The 25,576-nt window shown below is 47.2% G+C and overlaps 1 protein-coding gene across 1 annotated transcript in view; it reads left to right on the top strand.

Annotated features, from left to right (window-relative positions):
• Positions 1 to 8,490: 8,490 nt before the first annotated feature.
• Positions 8,491 to 25,576, top strand: part of LOC118851278 (prolow-density lipoprotein receptor-related protein 1-like) — a 17,333-nt gene continuing 247 nt past the window's right edge. Inside the window, exons 1-4 of the mRNA XM_036760745.1 lie at positions 8,491 to 8,795; positions 16,435 to 16,557; positions 18,912 to 19,049; positions 21,181 to 21,300. Of these exons, the coding sequence (XP_036616640.1) occupies positions 8,735 to 8,795; positions 16,435 to 16,557; positions 18,912 to 19,049; positions 21,181 to 21,300 (442 nt within the window). The 5' untranslated portion in view covers positions 8,491 to 8,734. The remainder of the gene's footprint in view (positions 8,796 to 16,434; positions 16,558 to 18,911; positions 19,050 to 21,180; positions 21,301 to 25,576) is intronic.

Below are 25,576 nucleotides of genomic sequence, written 5' to 3'. Positions count from 1 at the left end.
GCCTATTATAAGTATGCAGTTAATCAAGTAACTCTTTCCTACTTCGTCTCCTTAAGAAACATTTCCATTCCTTCACATAACACATTGATAAAAGATATTGAGTCAAGTGGGACAATTCCATTGTCAAAAAAGAAGATTTAAAAAAAATAGATTGCTATACACTGTCGGTGGTACTGGAATGCTTTAGACATTCTGGAAAGTAATTTTAAACTATTCACCAAAAGTCACTAAGTTGTGACTTTGATCCAAAGTCAGCCAGACTTCTACCTTAAATAGATCAAAGAAAGGGGAAAAGAAAGGGGAAAATATGCACAAAAATATTGATAGCTATTCTTTTTGTGGTGGCAAAGAACTGGAAACTAAGGAGATGCCCATCGACTGATTAACAAATGAACAAATTATGGTATATGAATGTAATAGAATACTATTGTGACATAAGAAATGGTGGAATGGATGGTTTCAGAGGAATCTAGGAAGATGCATATAAACTAATGCAGGGTGAAGTGAATCAAACCAAGAAAAAGATATATGTTACAAAACAGCAACAATGTAAAAGATGAACTTTAAGCGATCTGAGAACTCTCACCAATGTAATGACCGACTATGATTCCAGAGGATTGATGATAAACTGTTACCAACCTACTGACAGAGAGGTAATGGTACAGAAGAAGATAAACACTTTTTGGACATAGCCAATGCAGGAAATTATTTTGCTTGACTATGCCAATTTGTTACAAGGGATTTGATTTTCTTTTTTTTTCTTTCCAATATGGTGGGGGAGGTACGGAGAGAAAATATTTTAATAGAAAGATTAGAATATGCAGAACAAGACATAGTTTTGGTCATGACTATGTGTGGGAATTTGTTTTGCTTGACTATGTATACTTGTTACAAGGGTGTTGTTTTTTCTTTTTTCAGGGGGAAGTTAGAGGGAGAAAAAAATGAATGTTTGTTATTTGAAAAAAAGAAAATAAATTGCCATAGAAATGATGGCAACTGGGGCAGCTAAGTAGCGCAGTGAGTGGAGTACAAGCCCTGGAGTCAGGAGGATCTGAGTTCAAATGTGACCTCAGACACTTGACACACTTCTTAGCTGTGTGACCTTGGGCAAGTCACTTAACCCCAATTTCCCTGCCTTCTTCCCTCAAAAAAAAAAAAGAAATGATGGCAATTCTTCTACATTGAATATATGTGTTGTCCTTCTTGCAGTTTCATCTATAAATGCTCTCAGATTGATTTTATTTGGTTAAATTTCATGACAAGCTTGTTGTAGGCTCATTTTCTCCTCCACGATTTTTTAATTTCTAACATTTAAAAATGTTGTTTTTACTCTAAATTGATGTAATCCTTGGATCCTATGTCTTTCCTCTTTCTAAGCAGATCAAGCATTTACTGGCTAGCAAGGGTTCCAGGGTTCTATGGATGTCCTCATCGTGGCAACTATTTTATACCGGGTTATACTTCTCATGGAGAAAATCCAACAGAAAATCCAGGTTGAAGAGGTATCCCCCATAGACGGTAAGATGCTCTAGATACTCCTCTTGCTTGCAGATGACATGACACTGATTGCATTGAGCTGCATGATATTTCAAAGCCTCCTAAGTGAGATCCACAATCACACAAATAATTTAGCCTAACACTGCGCACGGCAAAAATCAAGGGGGTCAAGAAAATCTATTGTCTAGATATGCTGTTGGAAGGAAGACCTGTAGAGCTCAATTGTCACCGTATGTAACTTAGATAGACTCTACAAATGGACAACGAGTTAGGCTCAGACTCGAACATGAAGAGTGGATTAACTCTGGGATATAACGAAGTACTTTTTAATGACCCTCAAGCTTCTCCCTGAAATAAGATACATCTTTTAATGCCAAAATTCTTCCAATGATGTAGGTCTGTGAGTCATGGAATAATTCAGTGAATTTTCAATTGAAATTGAAAATCACCCAAAGGGCAATGGAAAGAGGCACTGTGGTATAGGCAGGCTGCAACACATCACAAATAGGGAATTATGAAGAAGTGCTATAAAGGACGTCATCCAACTTCTCAGTATAATAATCATAATAATAATTTTTAAAAAGGGGTCGGACTGTTTCCTTGGTGAAAGCCAATGATAATCAGCGTACAGTGTGTGTGCCAACTGGTATTCTTGGGATGGTTTCTAACACATTGAGTTGAAAACCTGTGGAAAATTCAAGGGAGAACGTGGACAAGACTTGCACTGGATAGGCGGGCATGGATGGATTGCCATCTGCATGATTGGAGGCTATATCCCAACCAATAAGATCACAGATAAATTTGAACATTTGAAAGTAAACTCCTCTAAGAAATGGTTGTAATCAGAGTCAATGTCTTTATTTTTATTAATGTTCCATTTCTCAGAGTCAATAGTTTATTTAAATAAATTGGGCTGGAATTCTTACACTTGCCCGAGGTGTCTTCTCATCTTTTCATCTTTTCTTCTAATTTAAATTGATTTGTGCAGTCAGTGATCTCACTGGACACAGATAGTTGGCTTTGAAACGACTCCCACAACAATAACCAATTGCTTTTTATCTTTTTAGACCCCTTTTTTAATGTTGGTAAGCTCTAGCAACTTCTAACTCTCTTCTTGAAGAAAGTAATCCTGAGCCGTATTTGATACCTAACACTTGCGGTAGTGCCAGCAGTCCAAATCTGCTATAAGCATAAATGATGATAGCATGCCACCATATTAATTATCCAGTGAGGGAGCATAATACCGTTGTTGACAAAGCGGTGTCTTCCTTCAGTCTGGTTCAATTCCTCTCTGGCACAAAAAGACTGTAGTATTGCCCTCGACCACCAGAGGGCTTTCAGCCTACAAAAGCTTAGGCTGCTCCTCCATGGCTGGGCCCACTTCAAGTAGCTTAAACTCATTATTGTTCAACTTCAGAATTTAGCAAGGAGCTGAAATGGACTCTTGATCAAAATATTTCAAAAATTAAATCTATGGCTCTTGAACCCTATCCCAACCTGGACTCCCTATTTTATGATCAAAACCCACCACACTTATAGGACACAGATGCTCAACGTACTTCATAGTTTATTTAACAAATGAAAGAGATAAGGTTAAGTACATTTACATGGAGTTATACACGTTCAACCACGTCTCCAAAACCTCCTCCCAGGGGGCCTTACACATATTTTTTTCATATGGCCAGGGAATTCCCAAACCACACAAGCCTGTAAGTTACAGGAAGGACAAAAAGAAAGACTTGTGTGTCTGCTATCCTGTGGAAGGATCAAAACTATAAGAAGGTGAGCAGAGAAAGCACAGTGAGAGGAAGCAGTCTGCCCTTCCTCGCTCCCTAGCAGCTAAGATCCTTGACAGCTGGCAGTCTAAATCGAATATGACAGTAGCTCCTCATTCTCAGACCCTTGAACGTCAGTCTAGAAGTCTGACTCCCAAAGTTAGCTGCCACTCACTCACAAAGTGATCATCAAGTGTGTCTCTAACAATAGCCATGTGTCAAGGAGGAAGTTCGAATAACAAGGACAATGAAAGGAAGAGCCCAGACCTACATCCCAGCATACAAACCTTGTACCTACTTCTTAAATATCATAAAACTGTCTGTCTGTTGGGAAATATGGGTCGTGAAAATCCCCAGGGAAGGCATGTGTCCGAAATTACCATACTTCTTTCCTTCTTTTGGTCACACAGGTAAATAAAAATGTTATGGGCCCTGGCTACATATTTTCCAAAATATTTTGACATAAAAATTTATGTACCAAGGAGTGTTTTTTCTAGCATTAAAATATTTTTATTTATAAAATAGAATGTTTTCTTGTTAAATTTTTAAATAATATTTTATTCCCCACCATTATATGTAAGAACAATTTTTAACATTAGTTGTACTTTTTATTAAGTTTTGGTTTCCAAATTCTCTCCCTCCCCTCCCTATTCCCTGAGATGGTAAGCAATCTGATATAGGTTGTATTGCATAATCATATAAAATATTACCATATTACTCATAAAACAGAGTATTTTCAATGCCCCTCAGTCTGTCCCAATGTATTGGCCCCTAGCTCAGCTCCCTTGGTCCCTGATCTGATTGGTAATCATCTACATAAAGGTGGGAGCTGAAGCCCTGAAAATGATAAAATTATAAATGAGACGATAAGGGAAAAAGGTTTTTAGAGAGAAGAAAGCTGAGTACAGTCTTTGGGAAAGTCTATGTTATGGAAGCCAAAGGAGGATGATAAGCTAGAGACAGAAATGAACACATCAGTGAGGCAGAAGGGCCAGATTGATAGAAGTGGGGATAGACTCACAGATGTGAATCCTAGAGACATTGCAAAGAAAATTCAATAAATAACCATTTTTAAGCAACTACTAGGTGCCAGGCACTGTGTTAAGAAAGATATAACTTGGTGACCGAGTCAATATAGGAGGTTAAAAAAAGAGAAAGTAGACAAAGGCAATTAGGTTTCTAGCTCAGAATATTGGAAGAAAGGTGGCAGACAGTATAACACAGACAGAGCCAAGAGAGAAATGTTCTGGATAAATGATGCTAAGCTCAGTTTTTAAAAAATGTTCTGATTCTTCTCAGTTTCAAAGGTTCAGAAAAGGGTCAATCTCCTCAAATGCTCCTATAGGAACTCTATAGGGGTTCCCATTGGGTACAAGACCTTCCTCTCCTGGAGTCTGACAGGGGGGAGAGGTTCATAGAATCATAATATTTCAGAGGTAGACAGATCCTCAATCTGAAGCAAAGATGTCCTATTCATCTTCAACAGGCAGTCATCCAGCTTCTGTTTAAATATGCAGGCAGGCAAGAAGGCAACAAATATTTATTAAGCACTTGCTATTTGCCAGGCACTGTGCTAAATGATAAGGATACAAACAGACATTCCCTGTCCTTACATTCTAATGGGACCAACACATAAAAGAGAGCTGGAAAGTGGGAGAGAGGAAAAGAGAGAAGGTATGAGAACACTGGAGTCCGGAGGAGAATAAAGTACTTAGCTTTAGGGTCCCTATGGGACATTCTCCAAAAAAGGCCCAGGAAGGAAACATACCCAGGGGACAAGAAAGCCATCATGGCATAGGGAAGTTCTGGAGTGAGAAGGCAGTTCAGGAATAGGAGCAAAATCAGGAGAATTAGAAACACAGGAGGGGAAATTTTAAACTCCTACTAAATGCAAACTATAGTTGGAGGTGCTGGGCCCTACAAAGACAAAAAAAAATTTGATCCTGATGAAATCAGGGAGCTTAAATATTACTGGAAGTATATTACACACAGTATTCACAGACAGAAAGAAGGAAGCAACAAATGTTTCCTCAGATAGACAGTAAAAGGACAAAAAATAGCTCTAAGCACCATAAGATTGTTGGAAAAGGACGAGGAAGCACTGATGGTGAGATTAGCTGAATTCTTTCTGAAGATGATGAGATCCAATGAGATGAGATTCAACCTAACAGGGGTCCCTCCACCTAGGGATAATGGACTGAATAATGGAATAATCATGTGCCTAGATATTCGAAAAACTTTAGGCCACCTCCCCCTTGCCCTTCCCCACTATGTGTCCCTGGTTACCTCACCCGCCTATCATCACCCTGCCCACAGCAGGTTTTCCTCTATAAGAATCCCTAGCTTTTCCTGGCTAGGAGGTGTCTACCTTAATTGGCCATCGTCTTTAAGGAGCCCCCTCCCTTAGAGAAGCGCCCCCCCCCTTAGGGGGCTTGCTCCCTTAAGAGGCTTCCCTTAAGGAGGAGCCTGCTTGGTGTGTTATCCGACTTAAATGCTTTTACTTGATTTGGAGACAGCCTGATTGAATTCTATCGAGATGACACCATGACACAGACATGCATCTTGCACCTCAACAGGTTAGTGGCCTTGCACCTCATCACTAATACCTGGGGAGAATTTGGGAAGGCTTCATGGGGAAAATAGCACCAGGAGCTGAGCCTTAAAGGAAGATAAGGAAAGGCAGCCGTAAGGAAAGACTGAATTTCAGCCCTTGGGGGATGACCTGAGGGAGTGCAGAGGTAGCAGATGCCCTTCAAAATTTGAGGAAGAGCTAGTTGTCCGGGAACTTGAATAAGGTCCATAAAAGAGGATAGAGATGTCCACTTTCATATATTATCTTTTCTTTCTGTTCTTGTAGTTTGCACATGAAAATGTGTTTGTTAATTGCTTAGTTCCTAATTTTGAAAAGAATTTTTACAAAAAGGTTGGAGGGCTAGATTGGAGTCTAATTAATTGTACACATCCTTAAATGCCACCAGACTAATGAGTAAAGAAGATCTGAGCTCAAATCCGGTCTCATGACACTTCCTAGCTGTGTGACTCTGGGCTAGTGACTCAACCTGTCTGCCTCAGTTTCCTCAACTGTAAAATGGGGATAATACTAGCAACTTCTTGTTCTAAGGATCAAATGAAATATTTGTAAAGTTTTTAGCATATAAGCAGTTGCTTCCTGCGCACATATTTTAACCTAGAAGTAATAGGGAGCCACTTAAGGTTTTAAGCAGGTAAACGGCATGTGTCTTGAAGCTACGTTGGCAGCTGTGGGAAGGATGGACCAGGGAGATGAGACATTTGGAGACTAGGAACCAACTCCATCAATCAATCTGTCCTGCTTTTGGATAATTCTAACACTTGGGGAAATTTCCCCTACATCCGACTGATGTTTGCCTTTGTTAACTGACACCCACGGGTCCTAGTTCCGCCCTTTGGATCTGCTGTCCTTTCTTTGCCCAAACATCCAACAACTGGCTTCAAGGTTTCGACATCTGGCAGAGCACGTGACCTGTTCCTCCTCACTCTTTTCGGTCGGTCTCTTAATTGCCACTCGACCTTCTCAATAACGTAGGCTAAAAGAGAGACCAGAAGGGGGCAATGGCGAGACGCACATTCACAAAAGCCCGGAGCTCGAGGGATGTCTATTGCAACTTAGAGATTAGAGACTCGGAACCAGGGACAACGGTTGGGTACTCAAAGATGGAAATTCGGTAGACCCCAGAAATCATAGATTGATCCTCAGAGTCTCCCACTTTCTAATTGCAAATCTTCGCTCTTGTGAGTCTAGAACCCAGAGACTTGGAGCTCTTGCCCCTAGCTTTCATTTCCGAAGTCACCTGGGAGATGGGAAAAGACCAAAACATAGAAATTTTAAAAACAAAAAACAACAAAAAATACCTTTGACCTCCTCGGGGGAGGCGGTGGCGCTGCCCGCCCCACCCATCCAGTGACTCACTCCCTTCCAAATAGCTCGCCCCAAAACCTGCCCTGCGCCAGGAGAAGGAGGGGGGTGGGTGGGATCAAGGGGACGGGGGCGGAGAGGAACGGGCACTAAGGTGGGCTCTATCCCTTAACCCAAGGCGAAAGTACAAGTTCAGTCGAGTCCCGGCAAATGTCCCTGTTTACTGAGAAGCTGAAGACGGAGGGAGGTGGGGCGGAGCCTGGGCGGCCCTAGCCCGCCCCCTTTGCCCGGAGCCCCAATCCCTTTCCACTCTTCTCAGAGCCTCCAAATCAATGCTCAACTTCTCCCAGTACCTTCCCCGCTGACTGGCATCTCTTCCCCGGCTCTCTACGGCTTAGGGATGGGGGGTGGGTGGGTGGCAGGGTGGGTGTATGTGGAAGGGGGAGAACAGGGATAGGATCAAGCTTGCAGAAGGGTACCGGCCCAAGTCCAAAGAGTAGAATCTAGAACCCAGGCGGTGCTGAAACCCTGTACGGCTGGTCCCTCGCCTCCACACCCTTCCTATCTGTCCCCTCAGTTCTGGAAGACGCAGACGGGAGGTGATGGAGGGGGAGGGAGCTGGCGGGGAGGAGGGACAGCACTGTTCGCTCAAAAGCAGTTGGATGTGGGGAAAGGGCAAAGGTATCTGTAGTCGGGTTCTGATCCCAGCTCTGCGATCAGTTTGACCATAGACAAGCCACAGGAATTTTCTGGACCTCAGTTTCCCCATCTGTAATATGACAGGGCTAGAGTGGATGTCCCTTCTAGCTTTCAATCCTATGATTCCTATGTCTTGGCTCGCGAGTACATGGCACCGCCTCTCTCGAACCGCTTTCCAAGCCCCTCAGCCCTGCCACTCCTCCTTCTCCCCCTCTTCTGGAGGGTGAGTGCGAGAACCACGCGCATGCGCACCAAGACATTTGCCGCGTAGCTAGCTCTCCCCCTCTTTTTTCTCCCCGCCCCTTCCCCCTCCCCGCCCCCTCCCTCTGCTCCCTACCTCCCACTCCCCCCTTCCCTCCCCCCGCCCCCCCCCCACGCCACCTCCATCCCGGGAGCACAGGCGCGAGCTCAGGGCCCTTGCACAGAAGAGGGAAAGAGGGGAACCCTCTGGCTCTCCCAAAGCTGCGAAGGACCCTCTTCACAGGCTCCCCCACCCCGTCCACGCCCCCCCACCCCCCCCCCCGCCTCCTCCCAATTGTGCATTTTTGCAGCCGGAGGCGGCTCCGAGATGGGGCTCTGAGCTAAGCCCTAGGCGAGGGGAGAACCAAGAGAAAAGGAGGGAGGGGGGACCTCGAGGTGTTTGATTTGGGGGCGCATCCTCCCCGCCAGCTAGCTCCAGCGGAGGGGCTCTTAACTATTGCCTTCTCTCTCACCCCCTCCTCCGATCCCAGAGCTCGCTGCGCTTTGCAGAAAGAAAAGACAAAAATAAAGGCGGGGAGGAAAACGGGGGACCCCCCTGAAGGGGGGCACAGACTAAAAGGAGCCAGATTACGGAGGAGGGGGCTGTTTGCATCGGCCCCGCACCACCATGCTGAGCCCGCTGCTGCTGCTGCCGCTGATCTTGGCTCTGGCCACAGCGGCGATGGATGGTGAGTGAGATTCCCCCCACCCTCACCCCCTTCCCCGAGGACGCCCCCTCCCCAGTCCCCACCTCTTACTGCAGAAAGGGGAGGGAGTCGCGGAGTGGGGGGGCCTTTTGTTAACTGGGTCCAGCTGACACAGCAGCGCCCCGGCTGGGGGCTGGGAGCAGGGGTCCGGGTTGGTTGGGGGTGGGGAGCTTGGGTGGAAGATGCTTCCCGGACCCCCCAGTTTAGACAAAGACTGGCTTGGGGGGCAGACCTGGAGCCCCCTTAGTGCCACCGAGGTTGGAAGGAGGCCTATGCTGTCTCTATTTCTAGCAGAGGACGTGTCCCGGGCCCCCCACCCCCACCCCCCCATCCCTATCTGAATTGTGAAGGAATCTGGATTTGCATTAAACATCTGCAAAGGTGGGGGGGAGCTGCTCGGGCGGGGGTCTGCAGTGCGTTTCTAATGCGTAGAGGGAGAAAGCCGAAGGGGGAAGTGATTTTCCGAGGTGCCCACACTGGACAGAGGTGTGAGGAGAGGAAGAGGACTTGTGTACTAAAAGATTGACTGGGCCCTGGAGCAGGGGTGGAGGGAATGGGTTCTAGAATGACCGGGTTCTAGCCTAGGCCTCGAGGGTTCCACCTCTTTCTACATTCCCCCTTTTGTGGGCCTCTGTCAGTAGCCAGGGTTGGGTTGAGCTGTATCGGGATGGAGGTGGGAGGGGTGGGGGTTGTTATGTTACTTCGAATTTCCCTTCTTAATTTCTGGAGGTTTGGGATGAAACGTCAGACGTCATCAGTGAGGAGAGGGGCTGGGAGTTTGGTTTGGATCACTGAGGTGGGGGCCCACAACGCTTTTCTGGTACCTTCACACTTTGGACCAGGAGAGTTTGGCGATGGGGGGGGAGGGGGGCATGCCGCTGCTGTTTTCTATTCTGCAACTTAAGTGAATTTGTTTTTAATTTCTTCCCCCCCTCCCCCTTCTCTCTTTGCATAATGCAGACATCAGCTCTAGCAGGAACTCTATGTGCTTTAGGGAACTGGGGGTGGCCTCTTGTTCCCTCTCCTTTCCCCACTTTTGGCTACTTTGCCTATTTAATCCTGAGTCATGGGTTCAAGTCTTGTCTAAGTCAAGAACAGGGACGAATAAATTGGGGGTTAGGCTGGGCTGAGCTGAGCCCCACAGATTGAGTGTGTGTGGGGTGTCTCACCACTCTTTTCCCCCAGGGGGCTCCATACTCTGCCCACAGCAAGAAATGACCCTCCCTCCCCAGGCCCCCCACACCTCCACCCCCACTTCCAATCTCCAAAACTTTGCCAAGTTTGGGGTTGGGAAAGTTTCTCTCAGAAATCCAACTGCCCTGTCACCCTCCCCCCCTGACCTCAATGGGAATCAAAGACCCTTTTGCTTTGGTTAAGAGTGAGGCTGGGGAGGGGAAGAGAAGTTTGGGGAGCAGAGGAGCCCATGTAAGTATAGAGGGGGGAGATTCAGTGCCCCCTCCTTCAGGACTCTCTGTCTTCTTTGGGCTAGGAGGAAAAACAAAAACAGAAATTGCCCATTTTAGAGGAAGGAAGGATCTCTGCCCTCATCTCTTCCCAAATCAGCCTATCTCTGCCTACTGTACCCCAAACAATTATATTTAACCTTTTTTTTCCTTCCATGAGAAGGTTCTAGTGTTGGGAAACTGAGGTGGAGAGAATTAGGACACCTGGTTCTGGGAAAAATTAGGAAGGATCAGAAAAGGCAAGACAAGGAGAGAAAAACACTTTGGTTGGGGGTGGAAGAGGCTGGAGGGGCCACTGTGGGGAACAGAAAACATCCTGAGATGTTCTCGGTGGCCCAGCTGGAGTTTCACAATGGCATGAGAAAGGGACACAGCTGTCCTGTGTCAGGGGCTCTAATGCTGGCTTTGGCCACCCCCTCTGGAGTGTGTGTGTATGTGTGTGTGGGGGGGAGGGTGTTACAGACACATTCATCTCCGATCACAGCTTAGGCACTACTCTTCCTATTGCCAATGCTGCCCCCTCCCCAAATTCCAAGATCTCAGGCCGAGCTGTACCCAAAAGAATGATATGAGTGAAGCAGTCGTAATATAGAAGGAATGATGAATGAAGCATGATGAAGTCAGGGAACCTAGCATTGAGTACTAGCTATGTAACTGTGGGCAAATTAGTTCACTTTTTCACATCTCAGTTTCCTTACTTGTAAAATGGTGCTAGTAATACTTGCAGGGCTGTTGGGGGGAAAGTGCATTGTAAACTCAGAAGTGATATATAAATTCACATTGATATTAGGGGGAAACTTTTGGATTGTCACCTAAAAGTCCATGTGGTTTTGCTTCTGTGCCTCAGTTTCCCTCCTTAGACACTTCCTGCCATGTGATGGTAGTTGAGGTTCTTCTCCTCTCTGAATCAATAGAACAGCTGAGGGAAGAGTTGATTGGAGTTTCTTCTCCAGGGCTCCTCCTCCACCTCCTATTTATTCTGTACTGTACCCTGATCTCTACCTTCCCCAGATCATCTCCCTCTCCTCCCTCGACCCCAGCCCTGAGCCCTGACCATACCTAGTACTCCTCCCTCCACTGCACCCCTATGCCAGTCTGGAGTAAGGACTCGCCATCCCAAACATACACCTGCCTCTCACTTGTGGGAAGTTTTCTCTCACCATCTAATCATCTTCTCAGCCTCTACCTTCAGTGAAGATGGAAAATGGAGGGTCTCATTCCTGGGTCACTGAGGTCACCCCTGTCCCCTGAATCATGAGTGGAATGGTTCAGGAGATTGTCCCAATGATTTGCTTTTGGGGAATCCTTGAGATGTGAGTGTAGTCAAATAAGGGTTTTCTGATCTAGGTTTTCCCTTGGGGTTATGTCCAAGGTGGGCCTGGGGATGTGAGCTTGGGTTGGGGATGCCCAGCTTCTCCTCTCAATCCCTGGCTCTGTAGCCAGGTTTCAGCTCCATCAGCAGGAATCAGCATTGTTTAGAGAAGGAAGCAGTCGGCTCTGGAGTGTTTCCGGAGCCTGTGGCCTGGAGGCACCAAGCGTGAAACCACCCTCTGTGGTGATGGAGGGAGATTGGGGTGGTGGGGTCATTTGTCCCTTGCCCTGCTCCTCCGCCAGCCCAGGGTATCTTTTAGGCAAGATGCCTAGCTCTTAATTTCCCCTTTCTCACCCTTCCAAGTCACCCTGACTTGAAAGGCCTTGACGTGAGTCCTAACTGCTTTCCTTCTCTGTGTAGTGGGAGTTTGTCCCCTATTGCTGGTAATCCCAGGGTAAGTGCAGGCAGCTAGGAAGGGGACTTAGTCCCCTCAGCCCCATTTCTACACTATTACTTCCATGATGGTGTCATTTGCTGGGTTCACCCCAGGACAGCTATGTCATTGTCTCTGGCAGCTTACACTTAGATTTGCCGACCCCTCCCTCTCTCTCTCTCCCTCTCTCTCTCTCTCTCACTCTCTCTCTCACTCTCTCTCTCTCTCTCTCTCTCTCTCTCTCTCTCTCTGTGTGTGTGTGTGTCTCCCCTTCCTGACTCTCAATCTTTCTTACCTTTTTTCACTGGGCTTGTCTGTCTCTTGACATCTCTCTGTCTCTGCTCGCCCCCTAAGCCTGTATCATGTGCTCTCTCTTGAGACAGCCGAGGCAATGAATTCTTAAGCTTCCGGTGAAAACTGGACAAAAGAAATGTCTCCCCTACCCTCTTTCCTCTCTGCCCCCCTTCACTTAGAGAGCAGGTATTAGAGGGGGAGTCTCAGGGTACAGTGCATTTGCTGTATCCCATGGACAGAGTATGAAGTGAGAGGCTAAGGCTGTGGCAGGAGGAAGAGAACTTGGACTTCACGGGGGATTTCCCAATAATTAAAGAGATCAGGGGAAAGATTTGGGGAATCCAGTTAGCTTAGGGAGTTTGCTTCCTTGCAAAGTATAGGCAGATAGTCTTGGGATTGTGAAGGCAGAGGGTTAGATGTGATGACCTCTAAGGATGGCTCGGTGGTCTGGATTTCATTTGTGGGGTCAAAGAAAAATCTTGTGTGGGGGGTTAAGGGTCAGGCTCATGTCCTGCTGAGTCAATATTGACTCAGGGTGGAGGGGGCCCTCTTCTCCTCACCAGCGGTCTGAGCCACCCCATCCGTCCATCCTGGCCACAGAGCAGAGGCCCAGACTCAGGAATGACAAAAATGTGTCTGAGCCTCTGGGAGCCTCCAGAGCTGTGGGGTAACACCCAAAATACATTAAATCAAGTAAAAAGCTCTGGTTTTGGGCTTGGGAGGCCCTTCTGTTATCCCCTTTCCCAGTTTTTCTGAAAGTTCATATTCCTGCACACAGTGTCCCCCAGAGTGCTCCTCCAGTCCCCCACCTTCCTCTCTTAGCTTAAATATATTCTATGTGGTTCTTTTCCTTAGATGGCCCCAGGAGGGGAAAATTTATCTCTCCCTTTGACTCTATGTTGCAAAAAATGAGAGATCTTTCCTACTCACTGTCCCCAGGTCTCTCCAGCCTTTTGGGAAATCTTCTTACAGACCACTTCCCTCCCCTCTCAAGCTACTCTTTATTGGCGTAGGGAATGACCAGCACCCCTTTATTCCAAGACTCCACCTCCCAAACTTCTCTTCCCTAATGGAAGGCCTTTGCCTTCTTTTCCTTCTCCAGATCTTGATCTCTCCCTCCACCCCACTCCAGTCCCTCTCTCCTTAAGGTCCCAGAAATGGATAGGGGGCTTCAGCCAGCGTCTGAGCAGGACAGGAGAGTCCATGTTGTGTCTGGCCGAATGCTTCCAGTGGGTCATTCTTAGTGGCCCTGGGGGCCAGCACTGGGCCAATAGCCTGGGGTGGGGAGTGGGAAGAGCAGGGGTGTCAGCTAGCTTTAGCATGGCAGTCACATTCGTCTAGAAGCGAAGCTGAGAACAGACGCCCCTTCTGTGCTGCTGGCTGTATTCTCTCCCTCCCTTCCTCCCTTTCCCTCTCTCTTCTTTCTCCCAGAAGTTTGTTACCCAGCCAGCTTCCCCCCCTAAACTCCAGCTCCCTCTCCTCCTCCAAATGGAAATAGACCAAAAATCGCCTCTTGTCAATGTTCTACTGGATCCTAGCCTGTCTATGCAGCTGGTCGAGGAACACCACCAACTCAGGAGCTGAAAACTATTGACTGGTTCTTCCTCAAGGCATCTGTACCTCCCAAGTTTGAGTGCATTGTCAGCTCCCCTCTGTCTTTAGTGCTAGACAAAGGTTGATGGGGTTCCTGTGGTTTTAGATTCAGGTGATATGGATAGGGAAGGGAGGGGGGAGTGGCTACCCACTCTGAGTGAAGCAGATTCGAAGTCTCTACAGATGAGTATGACTGGGAGTATTAGATAAAAAACCTTATCTTAGCCATGTCCGTTATCTGAAAGCGAGTTACTGAAGTGGTACAGGCCTGTCCTCCAGATCTGCCTCCCTCCCAGGCCTCACAGAGTCAGAAGAGGTCGTAGGGTTATCACCTCCTTTCGCCGCCAGGCAGGTCAGCAGTGTCCCCCATCCTGCAGGCCTGGGTGGGGGAGGGGGAGCGGTTCAGCATAGGGGAAGGCGGGATGGATGCCTTCGGGAAGGAAAAAGGAGCCCTGAGTTCTGCTTTCCCTTTCTTCTTCAGTCCCTCCCCTCCCCCCCAAAGAGCACATCTGGTTTGTGAATCTCACTCATTCCAGCTTTCGGAGTTTGCCAGCTGCTGTTTCCTCTGTCGAACTGTGGCCAAAAATGAAAGAGGGGGTGGGGGGGGAAGAGGAGGCTGGGGGACCAAGCAGAGGCTAAGGGAAAGGGGGAGGGATAGATGGGAAGGACGCAGAATGGGGCATGGATGGGGAGAGGCCAGGATAAGCAACAAATGACCCTGTCTGGGCCCTGACTTCGAGTTCAGGGGAAAGTAAGAGGAGACGTGAAAAAGAAGTAAAAGTGGAGTGTGTCTAGGGCCTACAAGTTCTCTCCTCAAGTATCCCATCTGCCTCTGAAACCCATTCTGCACCACTCCCAAATCCGCTCCCCCCCCTCTTCTAGCCAACGGAGTTGTTGAGGGAAGAGGACTGTTCTTCCGAATGCTAACGAGCTCCATTTCCCGGGAAGACCTCACAGCTGGTCCGGTGGGGCAATGAACTCAGCATTATCTACCTCCTCAAGGGCCCTTTATTTGGGGCTGAGGGCTAGGATGGATTGGGGGTGGGGGAGCTCCTGGGGCCTGGCAAGACCATCCTTGATGCATTTCCTGGGTTTTGCTAAGGACCTGGCTGGAGGCCTGGGCCCCCTGGTGGGGGTGGAGGGGGGGGAAGAGGAGGTGGCGGTGGTGGCAGGGGGAGGTCTGGAGAGATGTAGGAATGGGGGTGGGGAGAAAAAGGGATCTGAGAGCAATGTAGCCCCAAAAGAGGAGATCTGGGCAGTGGAGGAGATGGCCCCTGGCTTGGGGACTCTGAAGAGGCATTTTCTGGAGGAGAGGGACCCACCAGTTCCTTTCCCCGTAGAAGGGAAGGGGTTTAAACTGCTCTAGGAGGGAGGGAGATGAGACCTCAGGTGAGGTGAGAGAAGGGGGAGACTGAGAGATCCCCTCCCCTGGAGAATAAAGCATCCACAGACCCTGTTTACATGGGCCAGAGTGGGGAAACAAAAAAATTAATGAGATGGATAAATGAGGCCTTGGCAGGCCCTCTCATTCTTTTTATTTATGTAATTTAGCATTCTTTATTTACAGAGGTAACCTGAAAGCTGGCGAGGCTAAGGGGTCTAGTCTTAGGGTATCACCCTAGCCTTGGGTATCAATCCCCCCAGCTTCCCCTGGTTCCTTAGACCATATGAGTTGGGGTGTCCCATGAGGGGGCGAGTCTGTTGCCTTGGTCATTCTTCAGGTGGCTGGGTCCTCAACTCAGAGACCCCCTTTGGACGCCTAACCTCCACCCCTGTGCACTATCATGCAGTTACTTTCACTGGAGTCTAACTTGGTCTTTGTTGTAAGTGGCTTCAAACAGAAAGGAAGACATAGTCTGTGGGCTGTGAGCCTAGCCACGGTTGATGCCAAGGGCAACCTAACCTAGTACCTGTGTGGGTGCCAGAGGTTTGGGGTGTGGGGGTGGAGCTGGGTGGAGTTAGAGTTCAAAAAGAGGGAATGTCTGGATGGGGTTGGGGGTGGCAAGGAGATTAGGAAGAACTAATTCTCCAGGTCTGGTTAAAGCAGTAAGGCAAGATAAGGGGGGAAAGTATTTAAAGCTTAACTTTTCTTTTGGAAGTTAGCCTTATCCATTGGCTCCTTACTGGGATGGGGAAAGCTGGTGTCTGGCCTGAGTGACCCTGAGCCAAAGGGTCTGTGACCCCACTATGGGGGAGGGGGAAAGGAAAAGCAGCCTTGGAGGTTGTTATGAGGGGGGGTAGAGGGAGAAGTGGAATGTGTTCCCTGGAGGTTCCTGCCTCCAAGCCCCCCTCCCCGCCTCACCAGGTACACAGCGTTCTGGGAGTGACCCACAGGCTCTGGCCATGGCTCTCTTCCTCCTCCCTCCCGCATGTAGGCCATGGCTAAGAGCCCAGGCTGGATAGGGGAAGAGTTTTGGGGGAGGGAATAGGGGGCTCTAAACCCCAGAGGAGGATTGCAGTAGTGTGGGGCTGGCCCAAATCCTCTCTGATTCCCCCTTTCTTTCTTTCTACCCCAACCTTCGGCAGTCCCCAAGACATGCAGCCCTAAGCAGTTTGCTTGCAGAGACCAGATTACCTGTATCTCCAAAGGCTGGCGGTGTGATGGAGAAAAGGACTGTCCAGATGGTTCCGATGAGGCCCCTGAGATCTGTATGTACCTCTCGTAACCTCTTTTACATCCCCCTGTTCCTATTCTTTTCCTGTTTTGCCTCATGCAAAGGTTCCATGGGAAAGGAAGGACCTTCAGAAAAGACTTTATCAGACCCCGAATGAGCCAAGGGCATGTTTTGTCAAGTGGCAGGTAGGGGGTGCAATGGACTGGACCTGGAGTCAGGGAGGCCTGAGTTCAAATCTAGCTTCAGACATTTACTAGCTGTGTGACCCTCAGCAAGTCACTTACCTTCTCTGTGCCTCATTTTCTTCGTCTGTAAAATGGAAAAATGATAGCACGTATCTCCAAGGGCTGTTGTGAAGATCACATGAAATGATATGTGTAAAGTCCTTTGCAAACCTTAAAGAGCTATTTAAATGCTATCTGTTGTTACTATGACAGTGAAAAGCATTACCAGAGTCATTCATTGCCTTAATATCCCTCATATTTCTCGTGCTGGGACATCGTGCCCAGCACCTCCTCGATACTCTTTCCCCTCTACCCAATAGCAAATTCCTCCTAGGTCTTGTTATATTCCCTACCCTCATATCAAGCCACCTAGCCCTGGAAAGCCTGACTAGGCCTTCGGCACTCATGTCTACATCCCCTCCATGCCCTTTGAGCTGCAGTGTTCCCTTTCTTGCCATCCCAGCCTCCTTCCCCTCCCCCTGCCCTAATAAGTGGTGTAATCAGCATGAGCTGCTTAAACTGGGAGAAAGGTTCCCCTCCCTGCCAGCTAAGAGTGGGGATGGGGGTGGCGGAGTCAGATGGTAGGGCCCTGGGAGTCCAGGCCATAGGCAAATACCTTGTCCATCTCCCTTCCTTAGACCACACTCCCTCCCTCCCCACACATATCATCCAACTTGGTTGTGATGGGAATGAGCCTCCTACCCACTGTGGCCCAGATCGGAACTCTAAATCTCTCCTTCCCTGAACACTTGGGCTTCTTGAACTCTTCCTGGACATGCCTGCCACCCTTCTAATAATTACCAGGAGTAATTTTAATTTTAGGGTTCATAAGGGGCTGCCAGTTTTCTTTGATCTCTGTCTCTCTCTCTCTTTCTCTCTGTCTCTCTCTCTCTGTCTCTCTCTCTCTCCTCTCTCTCTCTCTCTTTCTGTTTCTGTCTCTCTCTTCCTCTGTTTCTACCTCTGTCTCTCATACACACTCTCTTTTTTACTCTCTCTCATTCACACACACACACACACACACACACACACACACACACACACACACACACACACACCCCACCCTGCCCATGGGTTAGGAACATTAGGCAGGATGGCTATCTCTAAGCCACAGCCATAAATGCTGTCCTTTCAGAGCAGGGGATAGGATGTATGGTTCTAATGGTACCTCCTTCCTCTACTTCCCTCTCCCCTATTCCTTGGGGTGGGGATTTAGGGAGTCACCCAGGTCATCAAGTATTCTTTGGTGCCCTAACTCCCAGGTGTCCTGTTCAGGACAAAGGCTGCCCCCTCTTTCATGATCTCTGTTTGGTTTAACTAGGGCGTTGCCAACACACACATACACCCTTCCCATCACCTCTGTTTTTCCTAAACAGGGGCTGCCTGGAAATGAGGGGGGACCGGCCAAAGAACATGATGCAAGACCTGGCCCCCCTCCCAGCCTTGTCCAGCCACTCAGTGATCTCTGAGATAGTGATTTGAATGTAGTCCTGTCTTGTCTCTGGGTCTATCACTAAGGGAGAGGAAAGATAGGGTGGACAGAACGCCAGCTCACTGTAACCTTCGGCCTTTCCCTGAGTCTTCTATCAGCCAGGTCTAGGTTCTTGCCCCAACCCAGGCCCCATCTTTTCCCCTAGTTCTTTACTAGAGCCATGAACTGTGTACAGAGAAATATCTCATGACTTAGTAGGATTTTCTGCCTCAGATACACTATAATACTACTCTGCCTTCCCCCTTCACCCTGGACACTTGACCCTAGCTCGCCCTCCCTAGTCCTCCTGCTCCTTCTCCCCCACCCCCCAGCTCAGAACAATAAGACTTCCTAGGTTGCCAGGAACACGGGGCCTGGAGCCTGGCAGGGTGCATGGCAATAGAGCTTGTCATTGTCCTTGCCTGAGGCCTGGTTTCTCCTTGACTTTGTGCTAATCGGCATTAATGGGGAGGCAGCAAAGCCTGGGGATCTGTTCAGGGGGGTAACTTAGGACAAGACCCTGAAAGGGAAGAAGGTTGGTAGCTCCTGGTGGGGAGAGAGGTTGATGTTGAACTCCAAATAGGGGAAGGATACTGTCCTATCCTGAAGGGAATGATCAGCTAGCCCACAGTAACCAGAGCCTGCCACTGACCTCCTCACCCCCCTCCCCTTCTCCTTCACTTTCTCCTTCCCCAGGTCCACAGAGCAAGGTCCAGAGATGTCAGCCCAATGAGCACAATTGTCTTGGCACAGAGCTGTGTGTGCCCATGTCACGTCTCTGCAATGGGATTCAAGACTGCTTTGATGGCACTGATGAGGGGCCTCATTGCCGAGGTATGGTGACACTATCCCCACTACCACCCCGTCCTGTGCTCCGGCCTCCAGAAGCAGCTGGATTGGGAGAGAGCATTGGACTAGGAATCAGGACCTAAGTTCTAGCCCCAGGTTCTGCCACTATCTATGGATGGGACCTTTTTCCTTCTCTAGCTGGGTTTCCTAATCTGTGAAATTAAGTAGTTGGTCCAGATGATTTTAAGTTTCCTCAATTCTGGGATGTGGTTTCTATTGGCGGGGGGCAGGGGAGGGGGGAGTAGCAGGAGGAAATCAGTTGTCTATGCGTTGCCTTGGACAGAAATGTTAACTTCTCATTTAGTCCAAGAAGGGAGAATATGGGCCTGTGGAGGTCAGGGTACTCAGGGTGTGTTTATGGTGGGTCATAGAGTAACTTATACCTGGGGAGAAAGTTCAGTGACTTTTCGATCCTCTTCCCCACTTCCCCGAAACTCTTAATCCTCCCTACTCCTTTCAGAATTAGTCATCCACAGAGTCCTGGACCTGACCCTAGAAGGGATCTAGGTTGAGATGAAGAGGGGATGCTGGAGAAGGAATCTAGGGGCAGGGATATACAAGCAGGGTCAGTGCTGCCATCCTGGAGAAGGCTTGAGGGGAGGGAATGAGAGGGACCTTCCTGAAAGAAAGTTACATGTGTACTATGTAGGGAAGGATAAATGGAGTGATGATTGAAGGTCCATCTACCTGAAGAAGGCTGGTGCTGGGGGAGGGGAGCAGCAAAGGGAGCCATCCTAGAGAAAACTAGCATGGTGGGGTGGGGAACTGAAAGAAAGCCAGGAGAGGAGGGGGTCGAAGAGGAAGCCTGGGTGAGACTGGGGGAAAGGGAAAGAGGGGATTGAGTCCCTGGCTAGGAGATGGGGTTGGGTCATGGCGGGGTAGGCACTTCCATTCACTACTACTGGAGGATTAGAAGGAGGTTCTTCATGTATGTATGCGCCAAGTAGTTGGAAAACATCTGCCTTCGGGAGGAGTCACATCTGGATTCTGTTCACTGTTTGGGGATGGGGGGGTGGGGAAGAGAGGAATTTGCAAAAGATTTTTTTTTCTTCCTCCTTGTTTATTTTGGCTCTTGTCTCTGGGGCCTGTGGGATAGGAATGGGGGAACACAGAGGGTCCAGGGTTTGAACTCTCATTCACCCCCCCCATACACACCCCTTTTTCACCTATATTGATCGTTTTCAGGGGCATTGGGGCAGGGGTCAAAAGTGGGCAGGTTAAAGGTCATTTTCTTTGAAGTCATGGTGTTTCTTCCTCCCCCAACTTCAAAAACCCAACATCCCCTAAACCTGGAGTTTGAACTCTGGGCTTATCAGCTTCCTGTGGCTTGTGTCTCTGTGCCCAAAAAGACAGAAGCCACTGGCATCTGCCCCTCCCCCTCCAAAAAAAAAGAATATTCAGCTTTGAGATCCAAAGAATAGGACATTTTAACTCCTTTGGTGGGAGAATAGATGCAGCCTTATTGTCTCCCTACCAACACCCCCAAGCTCCCTCTGCCAGGCTTACAGCTTTTAAACCTTTTAGCAGATCAGGCAGTTCTCGATCTCTAGTGCCGGAGTTGGTGGGTAGATAGACAAAGGGGTCTTTGTGGTTGGTCTGCTGGGCCACCCAGCCCCACTTGAGGACCGCTAATTGGGTTTCAGGCCTGGGGAAACAGGTGCTCCCCTACACACATATTTTTCCCCCTCTCAGCTCATTCAGCTCTGTCTTCTGGATGGAAGTGGGTCATGGGCAGAAGAGGGAAATGCGGTAAAGGTCCAGGAGGGACCTTAAGTCCCACTTCCTCAGCCTCCTTCTTCTACCCACCACCACCACTTACCACCCCTAGGCAATGATTAGAAGGGGTGGGGGGGCAGGTGTGAAGCTTTGGGATAGGAGGTGGAGCTCTAAGGGGAGGCTCACTCCCTTACACTGAGCATCATGGCCCCTGAACACTCAGCCCTAGGCCATCCCATCTTCTCCTTTAGGCCAGAGGCAAGGAATACCAGTACTTTCCTTAAAGAAGAGACAGAAAACTTCCTAGTGGGACAGAACACTGGGGCAGCATGATGGGACTCTGTTAATGGGACTCGGTGTATATTTATGTCTATATGTCCGTCTCTTCCCTACTCCCCAGAGCTCCGGGCCAACTGCTCCAGAGCAGGCTGCCAGCATCACTGTGTGCCCACACTCAGTGGGCCCTCCTGTTACTGCAACAGCAGCTTCCAGCTCCAGAGTGACAATAAAAGCTGCAAAGGTGTGTATGTATGTGTGTGTGTATCTGTGTGTGTGAGAGAGAGAGAACGAGAGAGAGAAAAAGAGAGACAGAGACAGGAGAGAGAAACAGAAAGAGAAAAAAGAGAAAAAGATAGAGGGTAGGGGAGAGAGCTAATGAGGGAGGGGGAGGAAGGATAGGTGAAGGGAAATCAAATGAATACGCATTTATTAAGCACTTACTATATGCTAAACACTGCTGGATGCTATGGCCTGCAATGACCAGTCAATCAATCGATAATCAAGAAATATTTATTAAGCACCTCCATGGGCTAGGTGCTGGCAATACCAAGACAGAAATGAAAGTCATTTTCATCCATTTCCCAGACCATCAATCAAATCAAAACTAAAATATTACATGACAAAATTAAGAAGCAAGAAGATTCTGGAATAAAATATTGGCCAGGCTGGTCAGATCTTAGCTAGTTGGCAGCAGTGGCTGTGGCTGATACAGAGGTAGTCTCTGCCCGTAAGGACCTCACATTCTACTAGAAGAGAGAAAAGACAAAGACACAAAACTCTTTTCCAAGGCAGTATTGAGAATCTGTGTGGTATGGTGGATAGAGAACTGGCCTAGGAGTCAGGAGGGCCTGAGTTCCAGTCTTGCCTCTGACATGACTCTATGACCCCAAGCAGGTCAGTTAACCTCTCAGTGACCTAGGCACTTTTCTGAGACTATAAATTATAGATGAGTAGCTGATATGTATAGTGGAGGCAGTTTCTACTTCAAGGACATCTCTGTACCATATATGGCAGAGTGTGATAAATAGCATAAAAGGTCACTTAAGACAGTCCCCTTTCTCCCTGGTTGGAAAACTTGGAGTTGCCTTTGAACCTGCTTGACTAATCTCTCTCATATCCAGTAAGCTTCCTAGCCATGTTGATTCTGTTTCTAAAATCTCTCTCACAGTCATACTCTGCTCTTTCTTCCTACTGCCACCCCTCAATACAGCCTTCCATTACCACCCTTCTCTCTGACCTCCACTCAGTCCCCATTCCAGTCCATCCTTTACACAGCTGCCAGATTCATGTTTCTTATGCATGAGGCCAATTCAGATCATTTCTCTGCTCAAAACTTTGGAATGACTCCAGGGAATATCCAGGAGAGTCTGAACTCATCTTGGCATTCAAAGTCCTGTGCGATTCTCTGCCACCCTGCCTTTCCAGATTTATCTTATACAATTTGCCTCCACATACTCAATGCTCTGCTCAAATAGGAATATTTACTATGTTCTAAATGTACCATGCTCACCCACATCTGTACCTTTACTTACCCTGTTGTGTTCTGTGCCTCTAATGCCTTTCCCCAGTCTTTGACACCTATTGGATTCCCACCCCTCCTGTAAAGCACAACTCAGATGCTTTTGAGGCTTCTTCAATATTAGGTAATGCCTTACCTAATACCCCCAGTCAGTAATGACCCCCCCCCCTTAGCCCTCACCTAAAACTTTGTACCAATTGTTCATACCAATTCAGCAAAGATTTATTAAACTTTAGCCTTGAAGGCTTGAAAAAAGGACATAGGCACCAGCCTCAAAGACCTGACAGCCCATTGGGGTGGATATGACACAAACAAGTATGGTACAAGGTCAGGATTACCTAGATTCTGTTGTCACAGAACATGTAAAAGGGACCTTGGAACTTATCTCATCCAGGGGTTGGGAAACTAATGGACTTAACAAGCTAAGAATGGGTTGGGTCTTTTTTTTACATTTTAAATAAAGTTTTATTGTGTTTCAAAACAGAGAAAAAACATTAGCTCCACAGCTGAAAAGGGAGAGGCAGCAGATTGGATATGGACCTCTGGCCATAGTTTGCTAACCCCTGATCTAGACCAGGGTCTCTGTGTTTACGGCTAAGGAAACTGAGGACCAGAGAGCTACTCAGGTTGTGATAGGGGCTAAGGAAAGATCCAAACAAAATGCTTTATGAACATGTTGAACCAAGAGACATCCTGGTCAGCCTGGGAGGGAAGGGGGCCAATGTGAGGCAAGGGTCAGGGAAGACTTCTTAGAGAAGTTGACAACTGAACTGAGCCTTGAAGAAAGAAAAGGATTTCAGTAGGTAGGAATGAGAGGAGAGTGCATACCCAGCCTGGGGGATGACCTCTGCAGATGTATGAAGGCCAAGACCAGAAAACAGCTAGCAGTCCAACATGATTAGAACAGAAAGAATATTTTAAGGGGTATAATGGGAAATAATACTGGAAAGACAGATTGGAACCAGATTGTGGAGGACCTCAAGTACCAGGCAAAGAATTATGTGTTTTATCTTTTGGGCAACAGAGAATGTCATGATCAGATTTTATGTATGTGTCCTACACATCTTATTTTGTATTGTAGTTAAATCAGTTGGTCAATAGCAAGCATTTACGTAGAGCCTAGTATGTGCCTGGTACTTTGATAGAACCTAAGGATACAAAACCAAAAATCAAAAAGTCCTTGCCCTCAGAGACTGCCCTCGAGGAACTGACATTCAGTAGGAGGAGACAATATGTGTACATATAAGTATAGCAGGGTTTAGGATATATAAGCTGTGTAGGGAATGGATGCATGCACTAACTAGCTGACAACCACATCAACCCTCATCCCTCTCTAACTGATACTGGCTCATTCCTTGTTCCCTCTCTACCTGGGTTCTAAGGCAATCAAGGGGTATATGCTGATATATTAAAAAAAATAATAAATGAATGAATAGAAATGTACAGTCTCTCTCATGAATTAAATTAATTAGACCCCACCCCAGTTTACAAATAAACTGGAGAAACCACTTTTCCCATTATTTCTGTCTCTGTCTCTTCTCTTCCTCTTTCTCTCTATCTCCTACCCCCCAGTCTAATTAGACTTAAATTAATAAACATTAGTGTTGTAAGCCATACAATTTATAAATAATACAATGAATGACAAAGGCATACTTAAGTATTTCAACAACGTAGTCAGCTGTGGGAAAGATGAGATCTAGAGTAACCTGTAACTATCGACTATATAACTGCCGACTGACTCCTCAACAATAATCCCAGTATAGTAATTAAAGGCTTTTCTTAGGATGTCTTCTCCACCAAAACATTTAAATTTAATTCTCTCAAAATGTCTCCTCAGACTCTCCTTTACAATTAACTCAGTGTCTTTGGAAAGAAGGCCATTTAGTACTTACTCTGTCTTCACACAGTCTCTTCAAGCCATTACAGTTGAACTCTATACCCAAGGTTACATTCCCTCTCAGAGATTCAGTCCCAATATCCAAAGTCTCGATGAGAGAGGCTATGTAAACTAGGATTACACTTCTAGAAAGAAAATAAATACAAAGTAAATCGTTTGACAAGGAACAAGTAGTTAGGAGAATTCAGGAAAATATTCATAGAGGAGATGGCTTCTAAGCTGAGTTTTGAAGGAAATCAGGCGTTTTTAAAAGGCAGAAATGAGAGAGTGAATTGCAGGCATGAGAGACAGCCTGTGCAAAAGTATAGTGATGGGAGATGAAATCTTGTGTTTGAAGAACGAGGAGACCAGTTTGACTGGAAGTTTTTGTGGGGGGAGAGCAAGATATATATGTATGTATGTGTATGTACATATATGTATATGTGTATATATGCACATATATATACACATACACACATATACATGTATATATATGTATATGCATACACATATACATATATATACACATATCTATAAAGACTAGAAGGTTGTGGTTTACAACTACAACTACTGGGTTATAGTCAGTTTGTAAAAGGTTTTAAATGCCAGAGAAGTTTATATTTGATCCTGGAGGTTATAGCAACCACTTTATGGAGCAGAGGAGTTAAACAGTAAGATCTGGGTTGGAGACATATCACTTTGGAAAGGGGAGATAACTTGAGATAAAGATATCAGTTTGAAGTCCTTGTAAGAGTCCAGACCAAAGGGAATGAGGACTTGACTTTAGGTGGTAAGCAAATGTGTAGAGAGAAGGAAGCGATGAAGAGAAGGCTGTGTGAAGTGGTGCAAAGATAAAATTGACAAGATGAGGTGAAGAAGGAGGATGTTTCAAAGTTGTAAACCTGGAAGATTGGGAAGATAGTATTAACTGGCATAAAAGTTCAGGATGGGTAGTGGTTGGGGAAAAGATGATTATTTCGATTTGGACATTTTGAGTTTGAGATGCCTGTGGGACAGCCAGGTCAAAATGTTCACTAGGCAGCTGCTGATGTAGGACTGAGGTTTAAAAGGAAAAACTCGAGCTGGCTCTATAGACTAGGGAGTCAGTTGCATAGAAATGAA

The sequence above is a fragment of the Trichosurus vulpecula genome, chromosome 5, assembly GCF_011100635.1.
Source record: "Trichosurus vulpecula isolate mTriVul1 chromosome 5, mTriVul1.pri, whole genome shotgun sequence".
Taxonomy (NCBI): domain Eukaryota; kingdom Metazoa; phylum Chordata; class Mammalia; order Diprotodontia; family Phalangeridae; genus Trichosurus; species Trichosurus vulpecula.
Note: the sequence above shows the minus strand (reverse complement) of the source record. Positions and strands in the feature narration are given on the sequence as shown.